The sequence below is a fragment of the Dasypus novemcinctus genome, chromosome 17 (genome assembly GCF_030445035.2).
Source record: "Dasypus novemcinctus isolate mDasNov1 chromosome 17, mDasNov1.1.hap2, whole genome shotgun sequence".
Lineage (NCBI taxonomy): Eukaryota > Metazoa > Chordata > Mammalia > Cingulata > Dasypodidae > Dasypus > Dasypus novemcinctus.
Genome location: NC_080689.1, coordinates 2,640,460 through 2,662,272, shown reverse-complemented (window position 1 = coordinate 2,662,272; position 21,813 = coordinate 2,640,460). Strand labels below are relative to the sequence as shown.

At 68.9% G+C, this 21,813-nt stretch overlaps 1 protein-coding gene across 2 annotated transcripts in view; it reads right to left on the bottom strand.

Moving 5' to 3' along the window:
• Positions 1-20,436, bottom strand: part of KCNIP3 (potassium voltage-gated channel interacting protein 3) — a 67,347-nt gene extending 46,911 nt beyond the window's left edge. For both annotated transcript variants that reach the window (XM_058278097.2, XM_058278096.2), the window contains exons 1-2: positions 20,315-20,436; positions 10,261-10,423 (exon numbers count right to left, since the gene is read on the bottom strand). In XM_058278097.2, coding sequence (XP_058134080.1) covers positions 10,261-10,423; positions 20,315-20,329 — 178 coding nt within the window. In that variant the 5' untranslated portion in view covers positions 20,330-20,436. The remainder of the gene's footprint in view (positions 1-10,260; positions 10,424-20,314) is intronic.
• Positions 20,437-21,813: the final 1,377 nt, after the last annotated feature.

Below are 21,813 nucleotides of genomic sequence, written 5' to 3'. Positions count from 1 at the left end.
TGCTGCAGCCGCCCAGAGACTTCTAGAAAAGTCTCCATTTTACAGATGAGAAAACTGAGGCTCAGAGAGAGGCAGCAACCTGCCCGCGGCCGGGAGGCAGTGGCCCCCCTGACCTCACTCCCGGAAAGCTGGGGCTGCACTGAGACCCACCCTTCCACCGCCCCCTCCACCTGCCGCCTGCCCCCTCCCCCTCCCTTCTGTGGGGCACCGAGAGGTGGACCTGACCCCCGGCCAGCAGCCCGCGTGCCTGAGAGCTGGCCTAGGCCGGAGTGGACAGGGCCACCCTAGCCTGCTTGCTGCTGTCCAGCAGCCCGCCCCGAGATCCTGGGGGACCCGATCCCTCAGCACCCTGCTCCTCGCCTCTCCCCCCCACCCAGGGGTCGCGACACCCATGGCGGTCACACACGACATGTACAGTGAACACGGGCAAGACAGCACGGACGCGCACGGCGGCCTCCAGCCCCCACGCGCTCCCTGACGCTCCCCTGGGAAGAGCTCGGCGCCCCCCACACGCCCCCTGCCCCCCGGAAGCCCTGCGGCAGAGCCCTCCGCCGGGGGCAGCTGCGCGGAGCAGAGGGCCGAGCCCCCTCCCGTGTCGCTGGCATCCTGAGAACCGGCAGGTCTGAGACGGGGCGCAGGGCTGGGGGGCGGCAGCGGCCCGCCCAAGCCCCCGGCCGTCAACGTGGCCCATTCTCTCAGCTGGGGGAAGCTTGGGGGAAGGGGGTTTTGAGAGAACTATGGAGGTAGGGGCTATGCTGCTCCCTTCTCCCCAGGGGGTGCAGAGGCTGGGGGCCCCAGGTCTGTCCAGTACAGCCGGCAGGAGCTCCCCAAATATTCCCAGCCAGGCCTGACACCCAACTGCCCAGCCACGCACGTGTGTTTGGGGCAGCTGTGTAGGGGGGGCCCAGGCGGGGCCTTGCTGGTGGGGGAGGGCAAAGGGCACGGCTTCCTGGCCCCTCCTCCCCTCCCAGCCAGGCCCCTCCACCTGTGTCCTTGCCCTTTCAAGTCCTGCTCTGTGCCACGCTCAGTGGGTGCTTAATAAATGTGGACAGGGAAGTGGACTTGGCCCAGTGGATAGGGTGTTCATCTACCACACGGGAGGTCCACGGTTCAAATCCCGGGCCTCCTTGACCCGTGTGGAGCTGGCCCATGCGCAGTGCTGATGTGCGCAGAGTGCCCTGCCACGCAGGGGTGTCCCCCACATAGGGGAGCCCCACGCGCAAGGAGTGCGCCCCGTAAGGAGAGCCGCCCAGCGCCAAAGAAAGTGCAGCCTGCCCAGGAATGGCGCCGCACACACGGAGAGATGACGCAGCAAGATGACGCAACAAGAAGAAACACAGATTCCTGGTGCCACTGACAACAAGAGAAGCGGACAAAAAGAAGAATACGCAGCAAATACACACAGAGAACAGACAACTGGGGTGGGGTGGGAGGGGGAGAAAAATAAAAATAAATCTTAAAAAAAAATGAATGGAAGAGGGATGGGCAAACAGATATGTGGATGGATGGGCGGATGGAGGGATGGACAGACGGATGGGCAGATGGGTGGGGGGATGGATGGATGGATGGATGGATGAGTGGATGGATAGATGGATGGAGGGGTAGATGGGTAGGTGAATGGATGGATGGATGGGTGGATGGATGGATGGATGGAAGGATGGGTGGACAGACGAGTGATTAATGGATTGACAGACGGGTGGACAGATGGTTGGATGGACAGGCAGATGGATGGGCAAACCATTTCCTCTCGAGGCCTCAGATTCTCGTCCTAAGCAGTAGCTGCGTTGGCAACGCCCACCCCGCAGGGGCAGCGTGAGGACGGGTGGAGAGCAGCAGCGCAAGCACCAGCATTGCCCGGCACGGGAGCTCATGCTCACCTGGCGCCTCCTCCACGGGTCTCACCCCGCACTGGCCGCAGGAGGGGCTCAGAAGCCACGAAAACCCTGGGGCTGTACCTGAACACCACTCCCACTGCCCCCCGGCCCACACGAGTGTGAGGCCTGTGTGTGCATGTGTGCGCACCCACATTTTCATGTTTGAGGAGCTGGCAGGGGCCACCTGCCCCCTGCCAGCCACTGCCCTGGGGTCCCTGATATGGGGGGAGCATGGGATCCCAGGGGGCAGGACCACATGGCAGCACTTGACTGCCAAAGACAAGGTGGGCGTGCTGAGTGTGATGGACTTGACCATGGAAGCCTCTGGCACTGTCTGGATGGCCCCAGGGGTCCCCAGGCCTGGAACAGACAGATGGGCAGCCGAGCAAGGCCTTCGGCGTCTGCAGAACCAGGGACAGTCCTGGGCTGGCGGGCAGAGTCTGCCTTCGTACCCAAGGGAGGGAGTGAGCTTAGGTGTGACTGGGTGAGGCACCTACTGCTGTGGGCAGGGGATGGCCAGCTCCTGGGGAAGTGGCGGTCAACATGAGGTCAGGCGGGGGAGGGGGAGAGGGCTCCCTGGGCCATGGTCCGAGCCGTGCTAATGTCCAGCGGCTGAAATGCAGGCGAGGGGGCTCTGTGGCAGGCCAGACCCCGCAGGGCCCTGCCTGCCCTGGTGGGGCCTTTGGAAATTGCTCAAAGCTCAGTGGGAAACCACAGAAGGATTTTCAGCCGAGACATGGTGTGCTCCGCTCAAGTTTCCCAAGCTCACCCTGGCTCGGGGCTGGGTGAGGCACGAAGCCGGGAGGGCAAGGAGGCCGCCGCCACCCCCAGCAGCGGAGAATGAATATGGGACAAGGAATGAGGCAATCAGGCAGCATCAACCCTCCGGTGCTTTGCCACCACCACTTACGAGCGTGGCCATGAGGCTGCGACAGGCAAAGCGAACTGCCAGGGCTCCTGCAGGGCGGGGCTGAGCGGGCGGGGGCGGGGCTGGCTGGCGGGGCGGGGCTAATGGGGGCGTGGCTGGTGGGCTGATGGGCTGGGCTGAGCGGGGTTGGTGGGTGAGGCGAACTAATTGGAGGGCCTGGGCCGGTGGGCGGGGTGGGGCGGGGCTAACGGGAGGCCGGGCTGGTGGGCGGGGTGGGGCGGGGCTAACGGGAGGCTGGGCTGGTGGGCGGGGCGGGGCTGTGAGAGGGGCAGGGCAGGTTGTTGGGCGGGGTGGAGAGGAGCTGTGGGCGGGGCTGCGAGAGGAGCGGCGGCTGGTGGGCGGGGCCGGCTGGTGGGCGGGGCGGGGCAGTGCCGCCCCAGCCACCTGCCCATGTTTCCCGCCCGGGGCTCCCCCGGGCCGCTCTGTCTGCTCCACTGACTGGCTGCCTCCCCTGCCTTGGGCCCCTTAAGCCTCTGGCTTGGCCCAAGGCACCCCGCACACACTGCCCGCTCCCAGCAGGTGCCAGGTGCGCGCGTACGGGCGGTGCCGACCTCCGCTCGCAGCTCTTTTCTGCTGTTGTGACGCTTGCAGGCTGTGCAGGGCTACGGTCCGCGGTTCTGCCGACGCTGGAGACCTGTGGGACCGTCCCTGACGATGGCCTCCCTGCACTGTCCTTCCGCCTCCACCAGCCTCAGCTCTGCTGCTCTGGCTCCAGGCCCGCAGGACACCCGCCAGGAAGGGCTGCCTGACCTGGACGGACAGCTCTCCCGAGCGTGGCCCCACGTGTGGCTCCGAGTGTGACCCCAAGTGTGGCCCTGAATGTGAACCCCAAGTGTGGCCCCCGAGTGTGACCCCCGCATGTGAACCTTGAGTGTGGCCCCTGAGCATGGCCCCGAGTGTGAACCCTGAGTGTGGCCCCCGAGTGTGGCCCCGAGTGTGGACAACGATGTGGCCCCGCATGTGGCCCCCAGTGTGGCCTGCCAGCGTGGCCTGCAGGCTCTGGAGGGAGACAGGCGCTGGCCTCGTGCTCTCTATTTCCTGCCCGCCGCCCGGCCAGGGACCAGGCCACCCCTCCCTGGCACAGCCTCGGCCAGCGGGGGACAGCCCCAGGGCCCCCAGGCTTTCACACACTCTCCAACAGGACCTTGGAATCTGGAAGTGGCCACACTAGTGCCATCTTTTATTTTGCCAACAAACGGAAAAGGCTGCTACTGCCCACCTGCAGCACTCTCACCACCGAAGGGGCCTGTGTGGCATCTGAGACAAATCGGCAGCTGGTCTGATTTCCTCATTCAACCCGGGGGGCAGCACCCCTGCCCCGTCTGCGCAGGGCAGCTGGAGGCGCGGCCTGTGTGGCGGTGGGGCCTGCTGGGGTCTAGGAACCAGGAGGACGGCGAGAAGGCCTCGCTGCTCAACTTCCCGAGGCCCCTGGGGGCACCCGGGAAAGGGCCACTGCCTGCCCCTCCTGGCCTGGGCAGCAGAGGGGAGGCGCAGGGCGCTGGGGCCAGGTGCACCTGGGCAGGTGGCCAGAGCACTTGGCCCAAAGCCGTGGGCCGGGGAGGGAGCAAGGCGTGCGGGAAGGCAGGCGTGGGGGACGGAAATGGCCTCTGCTGCCCCGTGTGGGCGAAGGCCGGGGGGCAGGCGGGGGAGGGGGCAGGTCAGGGCCTGGGCCCAGCCGGCGCCCGTGGTCCTGCCTCTCCCCGCGCAGCACCCGTCCGCCGGGGCGTCTGGAAGCCGGTCCAGGTCCCGCCCCACTGCCCCAAGTGCCCCTCCACCCCAGAAGGCGGGCCTGGGCCCCACAGCGGCGGGACAGCCCCCCACCCCCGTGCTGGGCAGGGGCACCAGGGGCGAGGGCAGGTGGCTGCACACAGCTTTCCAGAGGCCCCTGGCCCCGGGCAGTCAGCGCCCCCTCCCGCCCCCCCACCTGGCCCTTCGGAGGCCAGCCGTGGAGGGGGAGCAGCCGTTCGTCCCTGCCTGGGAGCCGCAGCATCCCCGCCACGGCCGCGGAGGTCAGGAGTGGAGCGCACGCGCCCCCTGACCCCGAGCAGCAGCTGGGGGGCGGCAGGGCTGGGCAGTGGCTCTGGGGCAGGTCCACCTTGGGGCCCACTGAGCTCCCAGACACGAGCCCGCAGGGGGATTGCTGATCCTAGACTCCAAAAATGCCCCACTCCAGCGCTCGTTTCACAGACGAGGAAACTGAGGCCCCGGAAGGCAGAAGCCGCTGCTCCCCTACATCACCAGCCCTGCCCCGCGTCCACGAGGGGTGGCCCGACCTGGCCCTCTCTAGGCGCTGACTGGTCAATCCACAAGACCCTTCTGGGGCGCCCGTTCGAGGGGTGAGGAAACGGGCTCAGAGACACCAGGTGCGCAACGTCACCCGGCAGAGCCGCCTGAACCCAAGGTGACACTCAGCACATGGCAGGGGCCCCCTCCCGTGCCCTCCTCTGAGCCGGGCGAGACCTTTCCGGAACCCCTGTCCACTTCCCCCGCCTGCTTGGACGCCACGCCAGCTGGGTGAAGGGGGCTGAAGGGCTGCGGAGAGCCACCTCCTCACGACCTCACGGTCCCTAAGCCCCTTCACAGGTGAGGGGACCCGACCCCGGCTAGGAGCAATCAGCTCCACAGGGCGCTAAGAGCGTGTCAACAAATTACGGGAACAAAGCAGAACGGTCATGCACAGCCCCGGGGGCACAGCTGCGAGTGGCGTCGACGGGGCACGGGGGCCCCACGGTCGGTGGAGCTGGTGACGAGCTGGTGGGGCCGACCCACAGGCCACGTCCCTCCTGGTGGCCCACCTAGCTCAGCGGGAGAGCCCGCGACGCACCCTCGAGACACCCGCTCTGCGTTCTCCGGCGCCAGCCCTGTCGCCCTGCCGTTCCCTCGTGAATGAGTTAAAGAAAACCTTGGCACTTAGTCACTCTCCATTTGCATGGGAATTATATTTTTAACCTTCTGGGAGTTACACCCTGCAGAGCTGGGGGGTGGCTCACTTCGTTCCCAGGGGCCCCTGCCCTCTGCAGCCCCCTGTGCCTTCCCACATTCCCCCACGCGGCTCGGCTGTGCCCCGCCTGCTCGGCGCGTGCAGAGACCCAGGCCCACGGACGTCCCTTGCCGTAGACTCTGAGCCTCGTGGAGATAAGTCTGGAGACCTTGGATGTCCCCAAGGCCAGGCGCAGCCCCAGAGAGGAGAAACTGGCCCCGCAGGTCCCCGCGAGGGACAGGAACAGGTTCTGTGACTCCCCCCTCCCCCCAGAGGCAGGGACAGGGTGCTTCCCTCCCGCCTCCACCCCGCGGCTTCAGGTACCCTCTGTCCAAGCGAGGCATTCTGAGAAACCTGCGGGGACCTGGACAGGTGCGCCCTGGCATTCGGGGGTGCAGCCTTCAAGGCCGAGGGGTGCCTTTCCGTGGAGCCCCCGGCGCCCCTGCAGAGAGGGCTGGCGGGAGGCCACCTCCAGCGCGGCGCCCATGACACTGCCCCCATCCCACCCCCCGGGCTCCTGAGCCGAGCTGGCCTGGCACGCGCGGGGTCTGCACGAGGGGCTCCGATCAGCTGGGGGAGGCAGACCAGCTGCGGTCACTGCGGGCGAAGGCCAGGGAGGCCCCCGAAGGCGGCACCGGCCTCTCCCCCGACCCCCCCGCCCCCCCGCTCGCGTGGCCATTTGTGCCTTTAGCAGCCGGCCCGCCCCGCACCCCCTCACTGGGGTCTGGGGCTGAGCGCCCAGGGCCCAGGGCTGGCAGTGCCTTCGGGTGCCGCCCCTGGTTTCCAAGCGGGGGCACTGTGGGTGGGGGCCACCCATCCCCAGCTCCTGAAAGCACAGGCTCCCGGGGCCCCTGTTGGAGGAACTTGTTTTTCTGGCCGTGCTTTCTCCGGTGCTCTCTCCAGGCCACCGCGTTCTCGCCCTCGGACCCCCATCCCAACACGGCCACCTGCCTTCAGTGGAGGGGTGGAGGTGTCTCCAGTGAGGGAGGGCAGAGGGCAGAGGGCAGAGGCCCTCCCACCCAGGCTGGGCCCGCCCCACACCTCGCCCTCCCCAGGCCCGTGGGGCGGCGAGCCCTGGCTGGCCCTCGGCCCGCAGTAGGGGCAAAGCGCCCCGAGGTGGGGGGTCCCTCCACCCCGCTCCAGGGCACCCCGGCCCGAGCTGCAGCCCCCGCCTGGCCACGCGGCGCTCACCTCGCGCCAGGTTCCCCGAGATGAAGCGGAAGAAGACGCTGATGATGTCGCCCAGGTGCTCCTTGCAGCCGTGCTGGCACTCCCGCAGGCGCCGTGCAGGCCCCCGCGCCAGGCCCGAGGCCCCGCCGCGCCCCGCCATCCCCGCTGCCCGCGCCGCCCCCTCGACCCCCTCCCGTGGCCCCTGGGCCCCCCGGGCTTGGCCCTCGGCGCTCCGCCCGCCCCTCCGCCAGGGCCGGCCCACGCCGTGCCAGCCCCCCTGCCCGGGCTCTGCCTCCTGCGCCAGCCCCGGCTCCTCGGCCGCCGTGACCCCGCAGCCCCCGAGCCTGGAGGCAGGAGGAGCCGGCGCCTGTCTGGCGGGGGCGCAGGTGGGGGCGCGCTCCCCGGCTCCGGCGCAGTGGGAGGTGCTGCTGGCGCGATTTTTTTTTGGCCGAGGGTGTGAACTCACAGCCGGGGGCTCCCCCAGGTCCCAGGGCTCCTCCCCACGGGCAGCAGCTCTGCTCTCCCCATCCTCGGGCAGGGGCCTGGGCCGAGCCAGGGGAAGGGGGACCCTGCCTGGGACTGCCTCGACCTCTGACCCCTGCTCCCAGCCCCCCCGAGCCCCAGCCCTGCTGGTCCCCTCCAGAGTGGAGAGCGGGAAGGTGGGTGGGCGCCAAGGAGAGCCACGTGCGTGCCGGAGCAGGCCCGCTGGCCTCCCGCCCCGGCCGGTGGAGGACTGAGTGTCCCGGGGGCCAGCACGTCCAGCCCAGGCCCGCAAGGTGTGCGGGCTCCGTGCCAGCCCAGTGCCCACGCTCCTCTGGCTTTTTATCTGCAGAATTCAGGGCTCAGTGGGGGGGGAAATGGGCTCAGGTAAAACCAACCAACAACAGCACCATTTCCTAGACTTCCTCGCAGTCAGAGGGGCCCGGACCCGGCCAACGTGAGCATACGCATTCCGGGGATCTCTGTGAAAGCGTTGCTTTCCTGATACAGCACCGCCATTTCTTCCTTCTACTTGATTTCTCCTCCCTCCTGCTTGTAACAAGGCCACAATGGCTGGAACCAAAGCAACCACCTTGCCACCATGAGGAAAAGGGCCAAAAAGTCAAAGAGCTTGACTCTGGCACCCCCAAGCTTCCAAACTAGTTCCCGCCACTGCCTAGCCCACGTTTCAGAGACAAGACAGCTCTCTCTGGATTACGCCACTGCCATTTGGGTTTCCTGTTAGATGCAAGTGCAGACAAGTCAGAATATCTCCTCCAAAGCCAAAAGCAAGCAGCTGCATCTTGCACACCGCCAGTGGGGGTAGCAGGTGGCAGAGGCTGCTAGAGTCCAGCGGCCATGCCCCTCACCTCACGGCCTCCGCGCTCGATGGCACAGCATGAGTCTAAGCAGAGCCGGGCAGGCCCTCAGCGTTCCAGGGGCCTCTCGGGTTTCGAGCGGGGCTTTCTTCGGCAAAGCTCTTGTTCTTTGGACATTTGGCTGGTGGCTGGCGACGGGGGATGCAGGTGGCCTTGAGTCCTGGGGTGCCCGGGGGAAAGTGAGCACCAACCCCGCCCTGAGCCCCCAGGGCGTGCGCGGCCCTCCACCGCTGCAGAAGGCGCTGCCCGTGGTTCCCGTCCCTCTGGCCCCGGTGCCAAGGGTGCGGCGTCCCGGGTGGCCGGCCGGCGTGGACCCGCGTGCGGAACAGCCCTGACTGTTCCCTCGGCCTCGCCCGCAGGCGGGTCAGCGCATCCATGTCCTTAGTGCCTCAGGGGCCAGCACAGGACATGTCCCGACGGGGAAGAGGCAGGGGTCTGCCCTGTGGGGGCCCCCGAGGCCCTGTCCCCGAGCCGGCACCTCTACCCCCAGCTGCCGTGTCACCCGGCGGTCATTTGATCTCAGAGCCTCGATGGCCTCCTCGGGAAAGTGGGGCGCGAGCTCGCACACCTCCGTCACACGGCTAGGTGAGAGCCTGTCGTTCAGGGCTGCTCCCCGGGCCTGGCTGGTGCCCAGTCCACTCCGGCTGACCCCCCACTGCCCTGGGCTTCAGACGCGTCGCGGCGGACAGGCCTGAGCCCCGGCGCAGGAGGTGGGCACGGAAACGCCGCCGCGCTCCGGGAGCCCACCCGGAACCAGCCGAGGCCTCTCCGCTCGGCCCCTCGCGCCCGCCCGCCCGTCTTGTGCCCACCCCGTGGCGGCACGGCTGTCGCCCCGGGTGGAACACGAAGCGCCCCGGGGGGTGGCCGCCCTCGTGCCCGCCCTGCGCGGCCGCTGCTCCTCGGGCGTTTCTCCCAGGAGCTGGAACGAGGTCGAGGGGCAGGACACATGGACGGGGGCGTCCTCGGGTAACGGTGCTTCCGGATGCGTGAGGCCAGAGGGGCTGTGAGCCCCGCGCGGTGCAGCGTGTGCCAGGGGGTGGGGGCGTGCGGACGCCCCCCGCGGGCCCTCCGGGGGCCGGGACTTGGAGACGCTGTCCTCAGAGCCCTGCTGGGGCGCGTGGCCCTGTGGGGGGCTCCCGGAGCCGCTGTCTGCAGGCTTCCCCAGACCCCTTGGCCCGGGCGCTCGGGGCTCCGGGCACCCCACGCGTGCCAACGTTTCTGCAGGAGCCTCTGTGGGTGGGCGGGGGGCCCGTCCGGGTGTGGGCGGCAGAGCGGCACGGGGCCCAGGCCGAGGGGGCTCCCGGAGAAGCAGGCGGTGGAGGGCGAGCGGCGGGAGCGGGGCAGACGGGGGGAAGGCAGGCGGCCGCGGGGGAGGGGCAGGGGCCGCAGTTCCCCACCCCCAGAGGCCCGGGCCCCCAGGATCGCACAGCCTGCGCCCGTTCCCCGACCAAGTCATGGGCCTCGTGCATGAGAGACCGAGCGTGCGCGGTGTGTGGGGCAGGTGTGCACGGAGGGGGCATGCACAGGAGCACGTGATGTGTGAGCTTGCACATGTGAGCGCACATGTAGGAGTGCGTGGGAGTGTGTTTGTGAGCATGTGTGTGCGTGCGTGTGAGTGCATGTGTGTGTGCACATGTGGGAGTGTGCCTTTGTGAGTGCATGTGTGGGGGTGTGCGTGTGGGAGTGCACGTGTGTGCATGTGTGTGCACGCGGCAGCGTGCATATGTGAGTGTGCATGTGTGAGTGTGTGAGTCCATGTGTAGGAGTGCAAGTGTGGGAGTGTGCATGTATGTGTGCATGTGTGAGTGCACACGTGTGAGCGCACACATGTGCATGTGGGAGGGTGTTCCTGTTCGTGTGCACATATGTGTGTGAGCGCACGTGTGTGCGAGTGCACGTGTGTGCGAGTGCACATGCGCGGGGGGGCGGTGCCGACACCCCCGGCCCTACCTGAGCCCTGGGGGGCGGCGCTGGACAGGATCCACTTGACGAGGCAGCAGCGCAGCAGGGCCTGGCGGGTGAGCCGCGGCCGCTGCCACTTGGCGCCCTCCTTCTTGCTGAGCGGCGTGTGCCCGGGGTCCCCCAGGAGGCTGCCGTCCGACGCCTTCGTCACCTGCAGCAGGGACAGGGGGCAGCCCTGAGCGCCCACCCCTCCAGGGGTGCCGCCCGGGGAGCCCCAGGGCCGGCTGCCCCATGCTGTGGTCACCCTGCCCAGCCCCAGTGTCCCCCGAGAACTCGGTCCCTGAGCGGCAGGGCCACCGTGCAGGCACAGGAGAGCCACAGTTTCCAAGACGGCGGAGCCACTGCGGGCGGCGTTGGAGGCCTCCTGGGGCTCCGTGCACCCCGGCCCCCGTGCCCCCTCCAGCCGCACCCGCCTGCCCCTGCTCTACACCTTGGCCTGGCTGCACCTCCTCTCTGGAAGGCCCCCCAGGAGGCTGCCTGACGCCCGGCTAAGGGCCTGTCTGTCCCAGAGCCCATGCTCCCCACAGCCCAGGCTGGACGAGTGTACGGCGCTGTGCGACAACCGAGAAACAGCTCCACGACCACAGATGCACATGTGCACACACGTGTACACGGATGCACACGGCTGCATCCCGGGGAGCCTGGAGCAGGTGGGTAAAGACGCCAGCATCTGAGCGCAAAGCCGAGTGGCTGGAAGGTGGCTCGCGGCAGTGCCAGGGCAGCGAGGTTTGCTTCCCTGCGACAGCAGCTCAGGCCCCCACACGGGCCCCCCGCTCAGGCCCCGCTGGCAGCAGGGGCGGCCCCAGGCATGTGGTGGTCAGCGGCCACCTGGCGCAGTGGCTAACCCGCTGCCCTGGTCAGGCGGCTCCAGCTCAGGCCAGCTCTGCCCCTGGCCCGGCCCAGGTTCTGGGTCGTGCGTCACTTCCTGCCAGTCGTGCCCCTTCTCGTTCCATCCACGCTCTGAGCACTGGCCACGGGAGAGCAACACCCCACGTGGGCACCGGTCCTGGAGTCCCTACAGTGCCTCTTGGGCAGTGGCCGGGTGATGCCCCAGCAGCACCGCGGGCTGCTCTCGGTTGTCAGTGGGCAGGTGCCCCATCGGGCGGGCCCCGCAGAGTGGGGGCCCCAGGCGCAGCCCCTGCACGGGCAGGGCTCCAGAGCTGCAGAAACAGCCCTGCTGGCTTCACCCGGACAGGAAGTGGCAGGGCCTGCCCGGAGGGAGAGGACAGCAGCGAAGAGCAGGGGCTGGATGCACGGGCCTTGGCTGGCATTGCGCACAGAGCAGGTGAGCGAGGACACATATGCAGGCGCACACATGGCTACGCCATGGAGGCACACAGGCACAGGTGCACACTGCTGCACACATGGCGTGCACGCCCGCACATGTGCACAGATGCACACACGCGTACACACAGATGGATGCAGACAGGTGCACACCTGCACACACAGAGGCATCCACGCACAGATATGCACATGCTGATGTGCATGTGTGCAGACACAGATGTGCACATAGACCCACATGTGCATGCGCATACACACATGCACACACATAGGTGCACACTTGCATACTTGATGTACGTGTGCACACCTGCACACCTAGATGCATACGTGTGCACACATGGATACACCCAGGTGCACACCTGCACACACAGGGGCATCCATGCACAGATATGCACGTGCTGATGTACATGTGTGCAAGGCAGATATGCACACAGAATCACATGTAAATGCACGTATGCACAATACATAACATGGATGCATGCGTGCACAGGTGCACACATAATTATATGTGCACACACAGATGCACACACACGGATGCACACAGGTGCACACCTGCACACACAGGTGCACACGTGCATAGATGCACACACGCAGGTGCACCTGACGCACACTGTGAGTAGTGTGCAGGCTCTGCTCAGAGCGGCTCGTGGCTGTCCCGAGCCGCCGCCTGCACCAGCAGAGCCCGTTTCGCCCGGGCAGGCGGGGCGGCAGCCGTGCGGTGCCGCGTCGGGACGCTCTGCCGCTGCTCTGAGCGTGGTGTAGGGGGCCCAGGACGAGGACCTGGGCTGGCTCGGGGACTCCGGCCATTTTGCGACCCCCCTGCCCGGGCAGGGCTGGCGCTGCGCGTGGGGCCAGCCATGGGTGGGCCCTGCAGGGGTCCCCGAGGGCATGGGGGTGCAGTCTTCCGATTTCCAGGCTGGGTGGTCTTGGCACGGGCGGCCCTGCTGTGGTCTGGGGGCCAGGACCCCGGAGAGCCTGCCGTCCCTGGCTGTCTTCCCAGAGCAACCCGGGACAAACGCCCGGAGGTGCCTCGGGCTCTCCCTGTGCGGCTGGAGAGGGCGCTGGACCAGCCTCCTGGCCCACGGTGGACGGCGGGCGTTGGGTGGGGAGGCTGTGGAAGGCCCCACGGGACCCCAGGCTGCCTGGGACGAGCCCTGCCCAGGGGCGCAGGCGGCCGCCCGATCGCAAACGTGACAAGCACCCCCTGCGCCTGTGTCCCTGGGCCCTCACGGACCCCGCAGCGAAGCCTCAGTGCCACCAGCCCACAGAGCCCCTGGGGGGCTGCCCCGGCCCTCTCGGCCCCCAAGTGGCCTTGGCACCGCCCTCCTCGACCGGGATACTCTCCCCGTCGCCCCTTCGGCCTCGCTGGGCTCAGGCCCTAGGGGCGCCCTTGACCGCCTTGGGCCACAGCGGGCTCGTCCTGTAGCGGCCTCTGCCGCCAGTCCCGCGGCCTCCCCACAAGCCCGGCTCCGGGGTTCTGGCCTGGTGCCGGGGGCCCCCTCCCAGAACCCAGCGGTGAGTGTCAGCAGCCCAGGGGGCAACAGGCGTGAGGCGGGGTCAGCCACCAGGGGCACCCATCCACGCAGGGACCCAAAAGCAGCGGCCAGGACACGGAGACCCTCCCTCCCACGCTGGGGGAGGCCGCGGGCACGGCCACCAGGGAGAGGGTTGGCACTTCTAGAAAACGGAAGCACGCACCGGCCCCGTGACCCGGCAGCTGCCCTCTGGGGCGTCTGTCCCGGAGAAACGGAAAGCCACGTCCACACCACGGCCGGGCGCGATGCCCACGGCAGCCTGCCCTTAGCCTGGAACGGGAAACAGCCATGTGCCCTCCGGGCGGTGACTGCTTAGACGACCGCAGCCCGTCCACACCTCGGGCCCACGCTGGACGGAACGCAGTGTCCACACACGGCGGCCAGCTGGCACTGAGCCGGCGGGAGAGCCACCCCACGTGCGCGTCCTGGGGGCCTGACCCTATGGGCTTTGCAAGCACAAAACTGGAAATACAGGGTGGGGGGCAGAGGGTTGTGGCTGTGACGGGCAGTGCTGTGAGCCTCGGGGGGGTCTCGCAGCTGGACGTGGGCGCGGGTGCATGAGCTGCATGCGTGGTAAAACTGCGCAGCATTAGACACGCACCCACAACCGAGTGCACGCCAAGGGGGCCCTGGACCAGGGAGGCGGGGTATCGTTGTCGGGGCTGGGCTGTGACATCGGAACCCCCTTTTGCGAGATGTTGGCACGGGGGGGGGTTGAAGGGGGCTGCATCTTACCTACAACGACCTCGTACAAATTTCAACTACAAAACAAGAAGGTAGGGAAGTGGACGTGGCTCAACGGATACGGCATCTGCCTACCACATGGGAGGTCCGTGGTTCAAACCCCGGGCCTCCTTGGCCCGTGTGGAGCTGGCCCATGTGCAGTGCTGATGCGCACAAGGAGTGCTGAGCCACGCAGGGGTGTCCCCCGCATAGGGGAGCCCCATGTGCACGAGTGCACCTGTAAGGAGAGCTGCCCAGAGCCAAAGAAAGTGCAGCCTGCCCAAGAATGGTGCTGCACACACAGATAGCTGACGCAGCAAGATGAAACAATAAAAAGAAACACAGATTCCTGTGCTACTGACAAGAATACAAGTGGACACAGAAGAACACACAGCGAATGGACACAGAGAGCAGACAATGGGGTGTGTGTGTGTGGATAAATAAATAAAACACCAATCCAAGGTCCACAGGATGGAGGAATAGAGTATGGATTAGAGTGGAGTTACTGATATTCTATTCATGAACTATTATGGTTAGTAATCGAAGACAATGTGGCGTTGGTGTGGAGAAAGTGGCCATGGTGGCTGCTGGGTGTGGGGAATGGGAGGAGGAGATGAGATGTGGGGGCGTTTTCGGGACTTGGAGTTGTCCTGGGTGGTGCTGTGGGGACAGTTACTGGACATTGTATGTCCTCCCATGGCCCACTGGATGGAACGTGGGAGAGTGTGGGCTATGGTGTGGACCATTGACCAGGAGGTGCAGCGGTGCTCAGAGATGTATTCACCAAGTGCAAGGAATGTCTCATGATGATGGAGGGGGTTGTTGCTATGGGGAGAGGAGTAGGGGGAGGGGGCTGGGGGTTATATGGGGACCTCATATTTTTTTAATGTAATATTAAAAAAATGAATAAAGACAAAAAAATAAAGGCAAGGGGAGGAAAAATAAATAAGTAAAATAAATCTTAAAAAAAAAAAGAAAGCCGCCATGTCGGGAGCTCGGGGCCGTGTGGCCTGCGTGGAGGTCGGGGCCAGGCTGCGCTGTCCCCTTGTGGGACACACAAGGCCACCTGGGGCCGTGGCGAGGGGAGACGAGAGCGAGTGGCAGCGCAGAGCCCTGGGCCCCGCCACCACGCTGTCCCTGGCAGTGCGCCCTGCTCGTGGGAGGACCTTCTGGAGCCGCCCCGGGCCCCGCCACGAGCCTGCACGCCCCCCACCCCGCGCGGGCCACCTACCCGTCGCCACGTGGCTCCCATCCAGCGTGAGCGCGGCCAGCGCAGCGTGGCGGGGGTCTTCTTGCACTCGCGCACGGCGCAGCCCCACCCTGCCTCCCGGGGGCCGAGGGGCTGAGCAGAGAGCCTCGTCAGCTCGGGGGGCCCCGGGGGGCTCGACGAGGCTCACCCCTCCCCCGGTCAGGGTGGGCTGGGCGCGGGGCCCAGGGCAGGGCCTGGGGCGCCGATGCTGCCGTTTGTTCTCCTGCCACCGCCGGGGGCGTTCCACGCCAGGCGCTGCTGCCCGCGGGCCACGCCGTGGTTACGGAGCCTTGTAAGCGACTTTATTAAAACATCCAGCGGGAGCTCGTCTAAAGCCAGCGCGAGGCTCAGCCCGGGGCAGCGGAGGAGGCAGGAGTGGGGCGCAGGGAGGCCGCGGGCGGAGGCTGGCGCTGCTCTGGCGCAGCCGGGGCCACGGGCGCTGAGCATCCGACCCGAGCCGTGGCCACGGTGGTGCCTGAGCGCCGGAACGCGGCTGTCCCCACGAAATGTGGCTGTCCCCGCGAAACGCGGCTTTCCCGTGAAACATGGCTGTCCCCGCAAAACATGACTGTCCCCACGAAATGTGGCTGTCCCCACGAAACGTGGCTGTCCCCATGAAACCCACGAAACGTGGCTGTCCCCGCAACACGCACGCTGGATTTCAAACAGCCTCCACCAACAGGGCAGGCAAAATGGCTCATTAGTAACGTTCGCAGACGCTGCGCTGAGACGACCCACTGGGGCGAATAAAATGTGTCGTTCAGGGAAACGGACTTTGGCCCAGTGGTTAGGGCGCCCGTCTACCATATGGGGGGTCCGCGGTTCAAACCCCGGGCCTCCTTGACCCGTGTGGAGCTGGCCCATGCGCAGTGCTGATGCGCGCAAGGAGTGCCGTGCCACGCAAGGGTGTCCCCCGCGTAGGGGAGCCCCACGCGCAAGGAGTGCGCCCCGTAAGGAGAGCCGCCCAGCGTGAAAAGAAAGAGCAGCCTGCCCAGGAATGGCGCCGCCCACACTTCCCGTGCCGCTGACGACAACAGAAGCGGACAAAGAAACAAGACGCAGCAAATAGACACCAAGAACAGACAACCAGGGGAGGGGGGGAAAATAAATAAATAAATAAATCTTTAAAAAAAAAAAAATGTGTCGTTCAGCATAATTCCTCCTTTTAAAAACCTGCCCTCAGGGCGCCTGCCGTGCTGTACAGGCCTGCGTTGTCTTGCTGCTGGAGCGCGGTGTTCCAGAAGGTTCTCAGTCTCCCTGCGGGATGGCTAGCGCACCTGCCCCGGCCCCTCTCCCCACCCAGACCCCAGCCGCGGCCAGTGGAGAGCACGGCCTCCAAGGAGGAGGTTTGGGGATGACGAGGTGGCCACAGGGGCTCCAGAGGGCGGGGGTCGAAGCAGGCAGGTGGACGGGGGTCCTGGCGCGGGGGTGCTCGGACTGAGCCCCGGGTGTGGGCGGCACGTTCGGGGAAGTGTCCGCATGGACACACGGGACGCAGAACGGAGCCTGCCGGGGGGCGCGGGATGTGCTCCCCCCGGGGCTCCACCACACACGGGGCGAGGCGGGTCCCTCGATGCCACACGGCTGGACGCGCTGCCCGCCCCGGGCCACTCACAGTCGCGGCCGCAGGCCACCAGGGGGCACCAGCCGACGCCCCGCGCAGCCGGTTTCCAACTTGGGGGTCTCACCGACTGGACTTTAGGGAACCCCCAAAGGGCAGCCCAGAGAAGGCGGCCTGTCGGGGGCGCCCTCTGAACGGGGGCCGCAGAGGGTCCTTGCCGTGTTAAAATGCGCAGAGTAGAGGCACCTGCAACACGTGTCGCCAACTGCTCCCAAATGGCCAGAGCTTTATGTCCGGGGACACTGGACACTGCAGAAGCTGCCCTGGGCTGGCGGTGGGCGGGGGACTGTCGGGAAGATTGACGAGCCCAATGGGCCCTCCCTCCTGGTGGGCATCCCTGGACAAAGCACTAAGCAGCTCTGACCCTCGGTCTCTTCCTCTGCAAAATGGGATTCCAGTAGGCCACTGCTGAATGAGGGGGAAGGTGCCACGAGGGGCGTGTCTCCCCAGAGCGTACCCTCTGGCCCCCGCGTCCTCCCAGGCGAGGGCCCGGCAGCCCCTGCAAGGCTTCTAGAATCGGCTGGAAGTTTCTACCTCTGTCCGCACACCCGCAGGCTGCGTTTGAGGCAGGGCGTGGGCGATCCTGCCATTAAAAAGCTGCTCAGCACACCTGGCGCGGCAGCCAGGTGGGCGCGCCTGGCCCAGGGGCCCTGGGAAGGGGCCTCAGCCCCACTCCCCGCCGGGACCAGCCTGCGCGCACCCAGTTGCCGCGGAGAGGTGGGCGCCTGCCGCCGCCGACGCGTCTATTTCTGTCCCTGGGGACAGATGGCAGGAAGGGCGTGGGTGCTGCGGCGGGGCCCAGGCTGGATCGCGTCCTCCGCCCCGGGCGCAGGCAGGCACGGGCGGCTCGCTCACGGGCAGGTGTGTCCCGAGGTGCACGCGCCGCGGCCTGGGGAGGGGACAGAGCACGGGGACCCGCGGCCACCCTGGCCACCCCGGCCACCACCGCTGCCGCCTCCACAGGGCAGGTGGCGAGTGACGCTGCGTCCGGCAGGGGCCTGCGCGGGGGCTGAGGGAGGTGACCCCGCCCGGACCCTGGAGAGCGAGGCCCGCGCGTGCTGCCCCCCGCGCCCCCCCACCCCCTGCACCCACCTCTGCCCTCACCTATGGGTCAGCACGGCCCGCGTGCAGGGGGTCTGGCCGGGGTCTGGTCACATGTCAGGCCCAGGTGGGGACACCACAGGTCAGAGGGGCCAGCCCTGCCTGAGGCCACAGTGTCGCCAGGTGGCGCTCTCGGGGGCCACTGTCCAGACTGCCCACCCTGGGGGGTCCCTAAAGTGGCAGGACGTGCTGGGCACGCGGGTGTGGCGCTGTGGGGGAGGGGCTGCATGCTGGAGTGGGTAGGCAGGGGGTGGGGGGACCAGGCCAGTCCGACGGAGGGGGCAGGCTGGGGGGCTGCGGCCGCAGGTCAGAGGGGGGCTGGGCCCGCTGGGCCGTCCTCCCCCTCAGCTCCCCCCCCCACCCCCGTTACGTGGCTGCGCTGTGGTGCTCCAGGACGGGCGACCATAGCCGACAGGTGCACCTGCCCCTGGCACTTGCAGCCAGGTGGGTGGCGAGATGGGGGCGACTCACGCCTCGCCCTGCGCGCAGGCTCCTCTGCCACCTGCCTCCCCTGAGCCGTCTGTGCCCTGAAGCCCCGGTTCCCCGTCCCGGGGGGACCCCGCGGGGCCCTGCTGCTGCCCGGGCCTGGGGGGGACGGCGGGCTCAGGCCAGCCCTGGGGGCGCTGGCGAGAGTGCACCTGCGTCCAGCCGAGGGACTTCAGCCTCTGGATCCCGCCGTCGGCGCCATGGCTGCTCGAGGCCACGCGGCTGTCCAGGGGCCGCGGTGGGCCTGGGTGGCGCGCACCCAGCAGGGGGTCCGGGCGAGCCCGGGCAGCGGCTCCCACCGCCCTCCAGCCCAGGCCACTGCGCTAGGCCGCAGCCCGGCGGGCCTGGGTGTCCTGCTCCGTCACGTGGGACACCCTGGGGGCTGAGGCGGCCGCATGGGGCTCTGAGGACGGTGCCGGCCAAGGGCCAGCCACGCCTGGGAGGTGTGAAGCCTCGCAGGGAGGTCCCCCTGCCCCGGCCTCGGCCCTGACCTGCCAGGACCCCCGGGGATAGAGGCACGGCCACCCCACCCCAGCCCGGGGCCCAGGAACTCTGGAAAAGGGGGGGGGGGGAAGGGGCCCTGGAGCAAGGCCGGGGCGATGGAGGTCCCCGAGGCTCGTGCTGGGGGAGGCAGCAGAGCACAGGCTCTGTCTCACAGGGCGGGACCCCAGGCCCCTCTGGGCAGGTCTTGCCCCCAGCCTCAGTACCCGCAGGGTGGGGTCGTGGCCCTCCCGGGTGCTGCGAGGGGGCTGAGCGCCGTTGGGGGCTACAGGGCGACCCCTTTCCTGCGGCATGAACCCCGGCCGGCCCTGGGGAGGGGCGCAGTGGGCGGTGGTCTCCCGGCCCCTGGCTCCACCTGCCCCCCAGGGAAGGCCCTCGGGCCCCGGAGGCACCTGGTACCTCTGGGGGAGGCGGGGGGCAGGTGGGCGCAGCACGGAGGTGGAGGGAGGGCCAGAGGCTGCGGGGGAGGCTTGGGTCACCCCTGCTGCCTGGAGGGCCAGGGGGGACCAGGGCGGGGGCCGGGGGGGATCTGGGGGGGGCCAAGTGCTGCCTGAGGGGCCGGGGGGGTGGCTGGGGCAGGGCTGGGGGGCCAGGGGCTGCCAGGGTGGGGGCTTGGGCCACCTGTGCTGCCCGGGGGGCCCGGGGAGCCGGGGCAGGGGCGGGGGCCCGTGTGCGCCTGGAGCGGCCCTCTCCATGCGGGGCGGGCGTGTGCCCCAACAGGCACGCGTGAGCGCACGTGCGGCTGGTGTGGCGTGCGGGGGCGAGTGTGCGGCGCACACCCAAGCGGAGGCTGGGCCGCCTGCGGCTTTCCCCCACATGCCCCCCGCTGGCCGGGGGCCGAGCCTGGGGGGGCAGGAGGGCCCCTTCCCAACACGCCTGCCACCTGCTGGGGCCGAGCCGCCTGTCCCAGTGGGGGAAACGGGGACATCGGACTGGAAGGCGCCACCCCCGGGCTCCCCGGCGCACAGGCCCCCGTTGCCCCCCAGGTGCGCCAGCCGCTCTCCCCCTTCCTCCTCCCTGCACCCGCACGCGCTGGCTGGATCTCCAGCAGCCACCCTGGGCCTCCAGGGGACCCAAGGCCAGCGGCGGGGCAGGGGCCGGTGAGCCCAAGGGCGGAGGGAGCCCAGCCCTGTCGCGGCCCCCACCTCGTGTAAGCCCCTGGCCCCGGGGGCTCCGTCCCGTCCAGGAGGGCAGCCCTGGGTGCCAGCTCCGTGCTGGGGCCGTGTCCTGCCCCCCCACCCCCTGTGCCGGCCGCTCCTTCTTGTACCCTCGCCCTGCCTGGCGCTGTCCACCTCCCGACAGCCCCACGGGTGCGGAGCCCCGAGCCCTTCCAGGAGGGGGGCAGCGCCTGTCACTTACTAATGAAAAGAGGTGCTCCTGATGCCCCCCCCCGCGCGCACCCCTTCCCTGGGACCCGCTCCCCAAGCGCCTTCTGCCCCACAGACCCCCAGGGCACCCCAACCCTCGCTCTCCCCAGAGGACGGGCGGCAAGGAGTCTGGGCGCACCCAGAAGCGCCCCCCTCCCGAGCAGCCCCCGGCCCTTACCTTGGCCCGCGGCATCCTGGGTGCTGCAGGGAGCTGCCGCCGGCTGCCCCCCTCGCCGCCGAGGCCCCCCGGAGTGCCGGGGCCCCGCTGGCAGCCGCCTCATGCTGGGACCAGACGGGATTGTCGTAACTGTCGCCGCGCTCCCCGCCCCCCGCTCTCCCCGCCCCCGGCTCTCCCCGCCTCCCCCTTCCTCGGCGGCTCGCGGGACCCCTCTTCACGACTCCCAGCTCGGCCCGCGCGCAGCGTTCCCGGCCCAGCCCCCTGGCCCCCTGCCCCCGCCCGGCCCCGTCGGTCTCTTTCTCTATCGGCCGCCCGTGCCCACTCCCCCCCGCCCCTCTCGGGCACCCCTGGGGGAGGATTGAGGGTGCAGGGAGCCCGGGCTGGGGTAGGGGGGTCCCAGGTCGTCCTGCCTGGTTCCAAAGGGGCGTTTTCCAGAACGAGCCGGCCGCCCCCTCCCCACAGGCGCGGGCCACGGGGAGCCCCTCTGCCAGCCGCGGGGGGAGGGGGCCAGCCCGGCCCCGCCCCCTCCACCGCCCCCCCCCCGCGCCCCCGGTCTGCGGCCCCCCCCCCCCGCAGGGGCCTCTTCTGGGTGCCCCGTGGTGGCACCAGGGTCCTCCCAGGCCTTGGGGGGCTGCAGCCCCTCCCCCACCCCGCTCCCCCGCGGGGGGCCGTCCCGTGAGGGGGTCCTCCCTGTGCCGACGCCGCCCGCCTCTTGAGGGCCCGTTGTCCGTCCCCGCCGGGGCCCGAGGTTGGGGCCTGATTCGGGGACGCGCAGGGACCCCGCACCTGGGGGGGTGTGGGGGGGCGAGGGCCCCTGGCAGGCCCGGGGGCAGGGCCTTCTGCCCCTGGGGAGGGGGCTCCGGGCACCTGCTCGGCTGCGGGGCCCGGCCACCTCCGCCAAGTTTCCCTTTGCGGCTCCCCCGGGAGCCGGCCTGTGCCAGCCGTCCCCATGGCAACAGCCGTGCGCCAGCTCCTCCTGGGGAGAAGGAAGGGGCCTGTCCCCAGAGGGGCCGGCGGGCAGCCTGGGGGCCTGGCCCCCCTGGACCTCCCAGCCTCACGCGGGGAAGGGGCTCGGGGCACCCAGACCCCGGCCCCCTCTGGGAAGAGGCCGAGGCTAGCACCTCCTGTGACCGCCAGCAGGGGAGGCAGAGCCCGGGGGGGGGCGGGCAGCCACAGGAGGGAGGGGTCCACCCAGAGCCCGGGGACAGCGCTGCCCGTGGCACCGAGCCAGCCTCCCCGAGCAGGGCCTCACAGTGCGCTGAGCCTCGGCACGTCAGCTCCCGCCAGAAGACGAGCGCGAGGTCAGGAAAGCCACGGCCCCGGCCCCAGGTCACGGCTGGACAGGCCCTGCCGGCCACGCAGCCCACTCCAGCCACTCCCCTGCGAGACAGCGGGCGACCCATTACGGGCGCGGGTCCAGGTGCCGGCCTGGAGACTCACCGGCCGCAAAGGAAGCGTGCCCATGGCACGGGCGGGCCTGGCCGCGGGCGGCCTGAGGA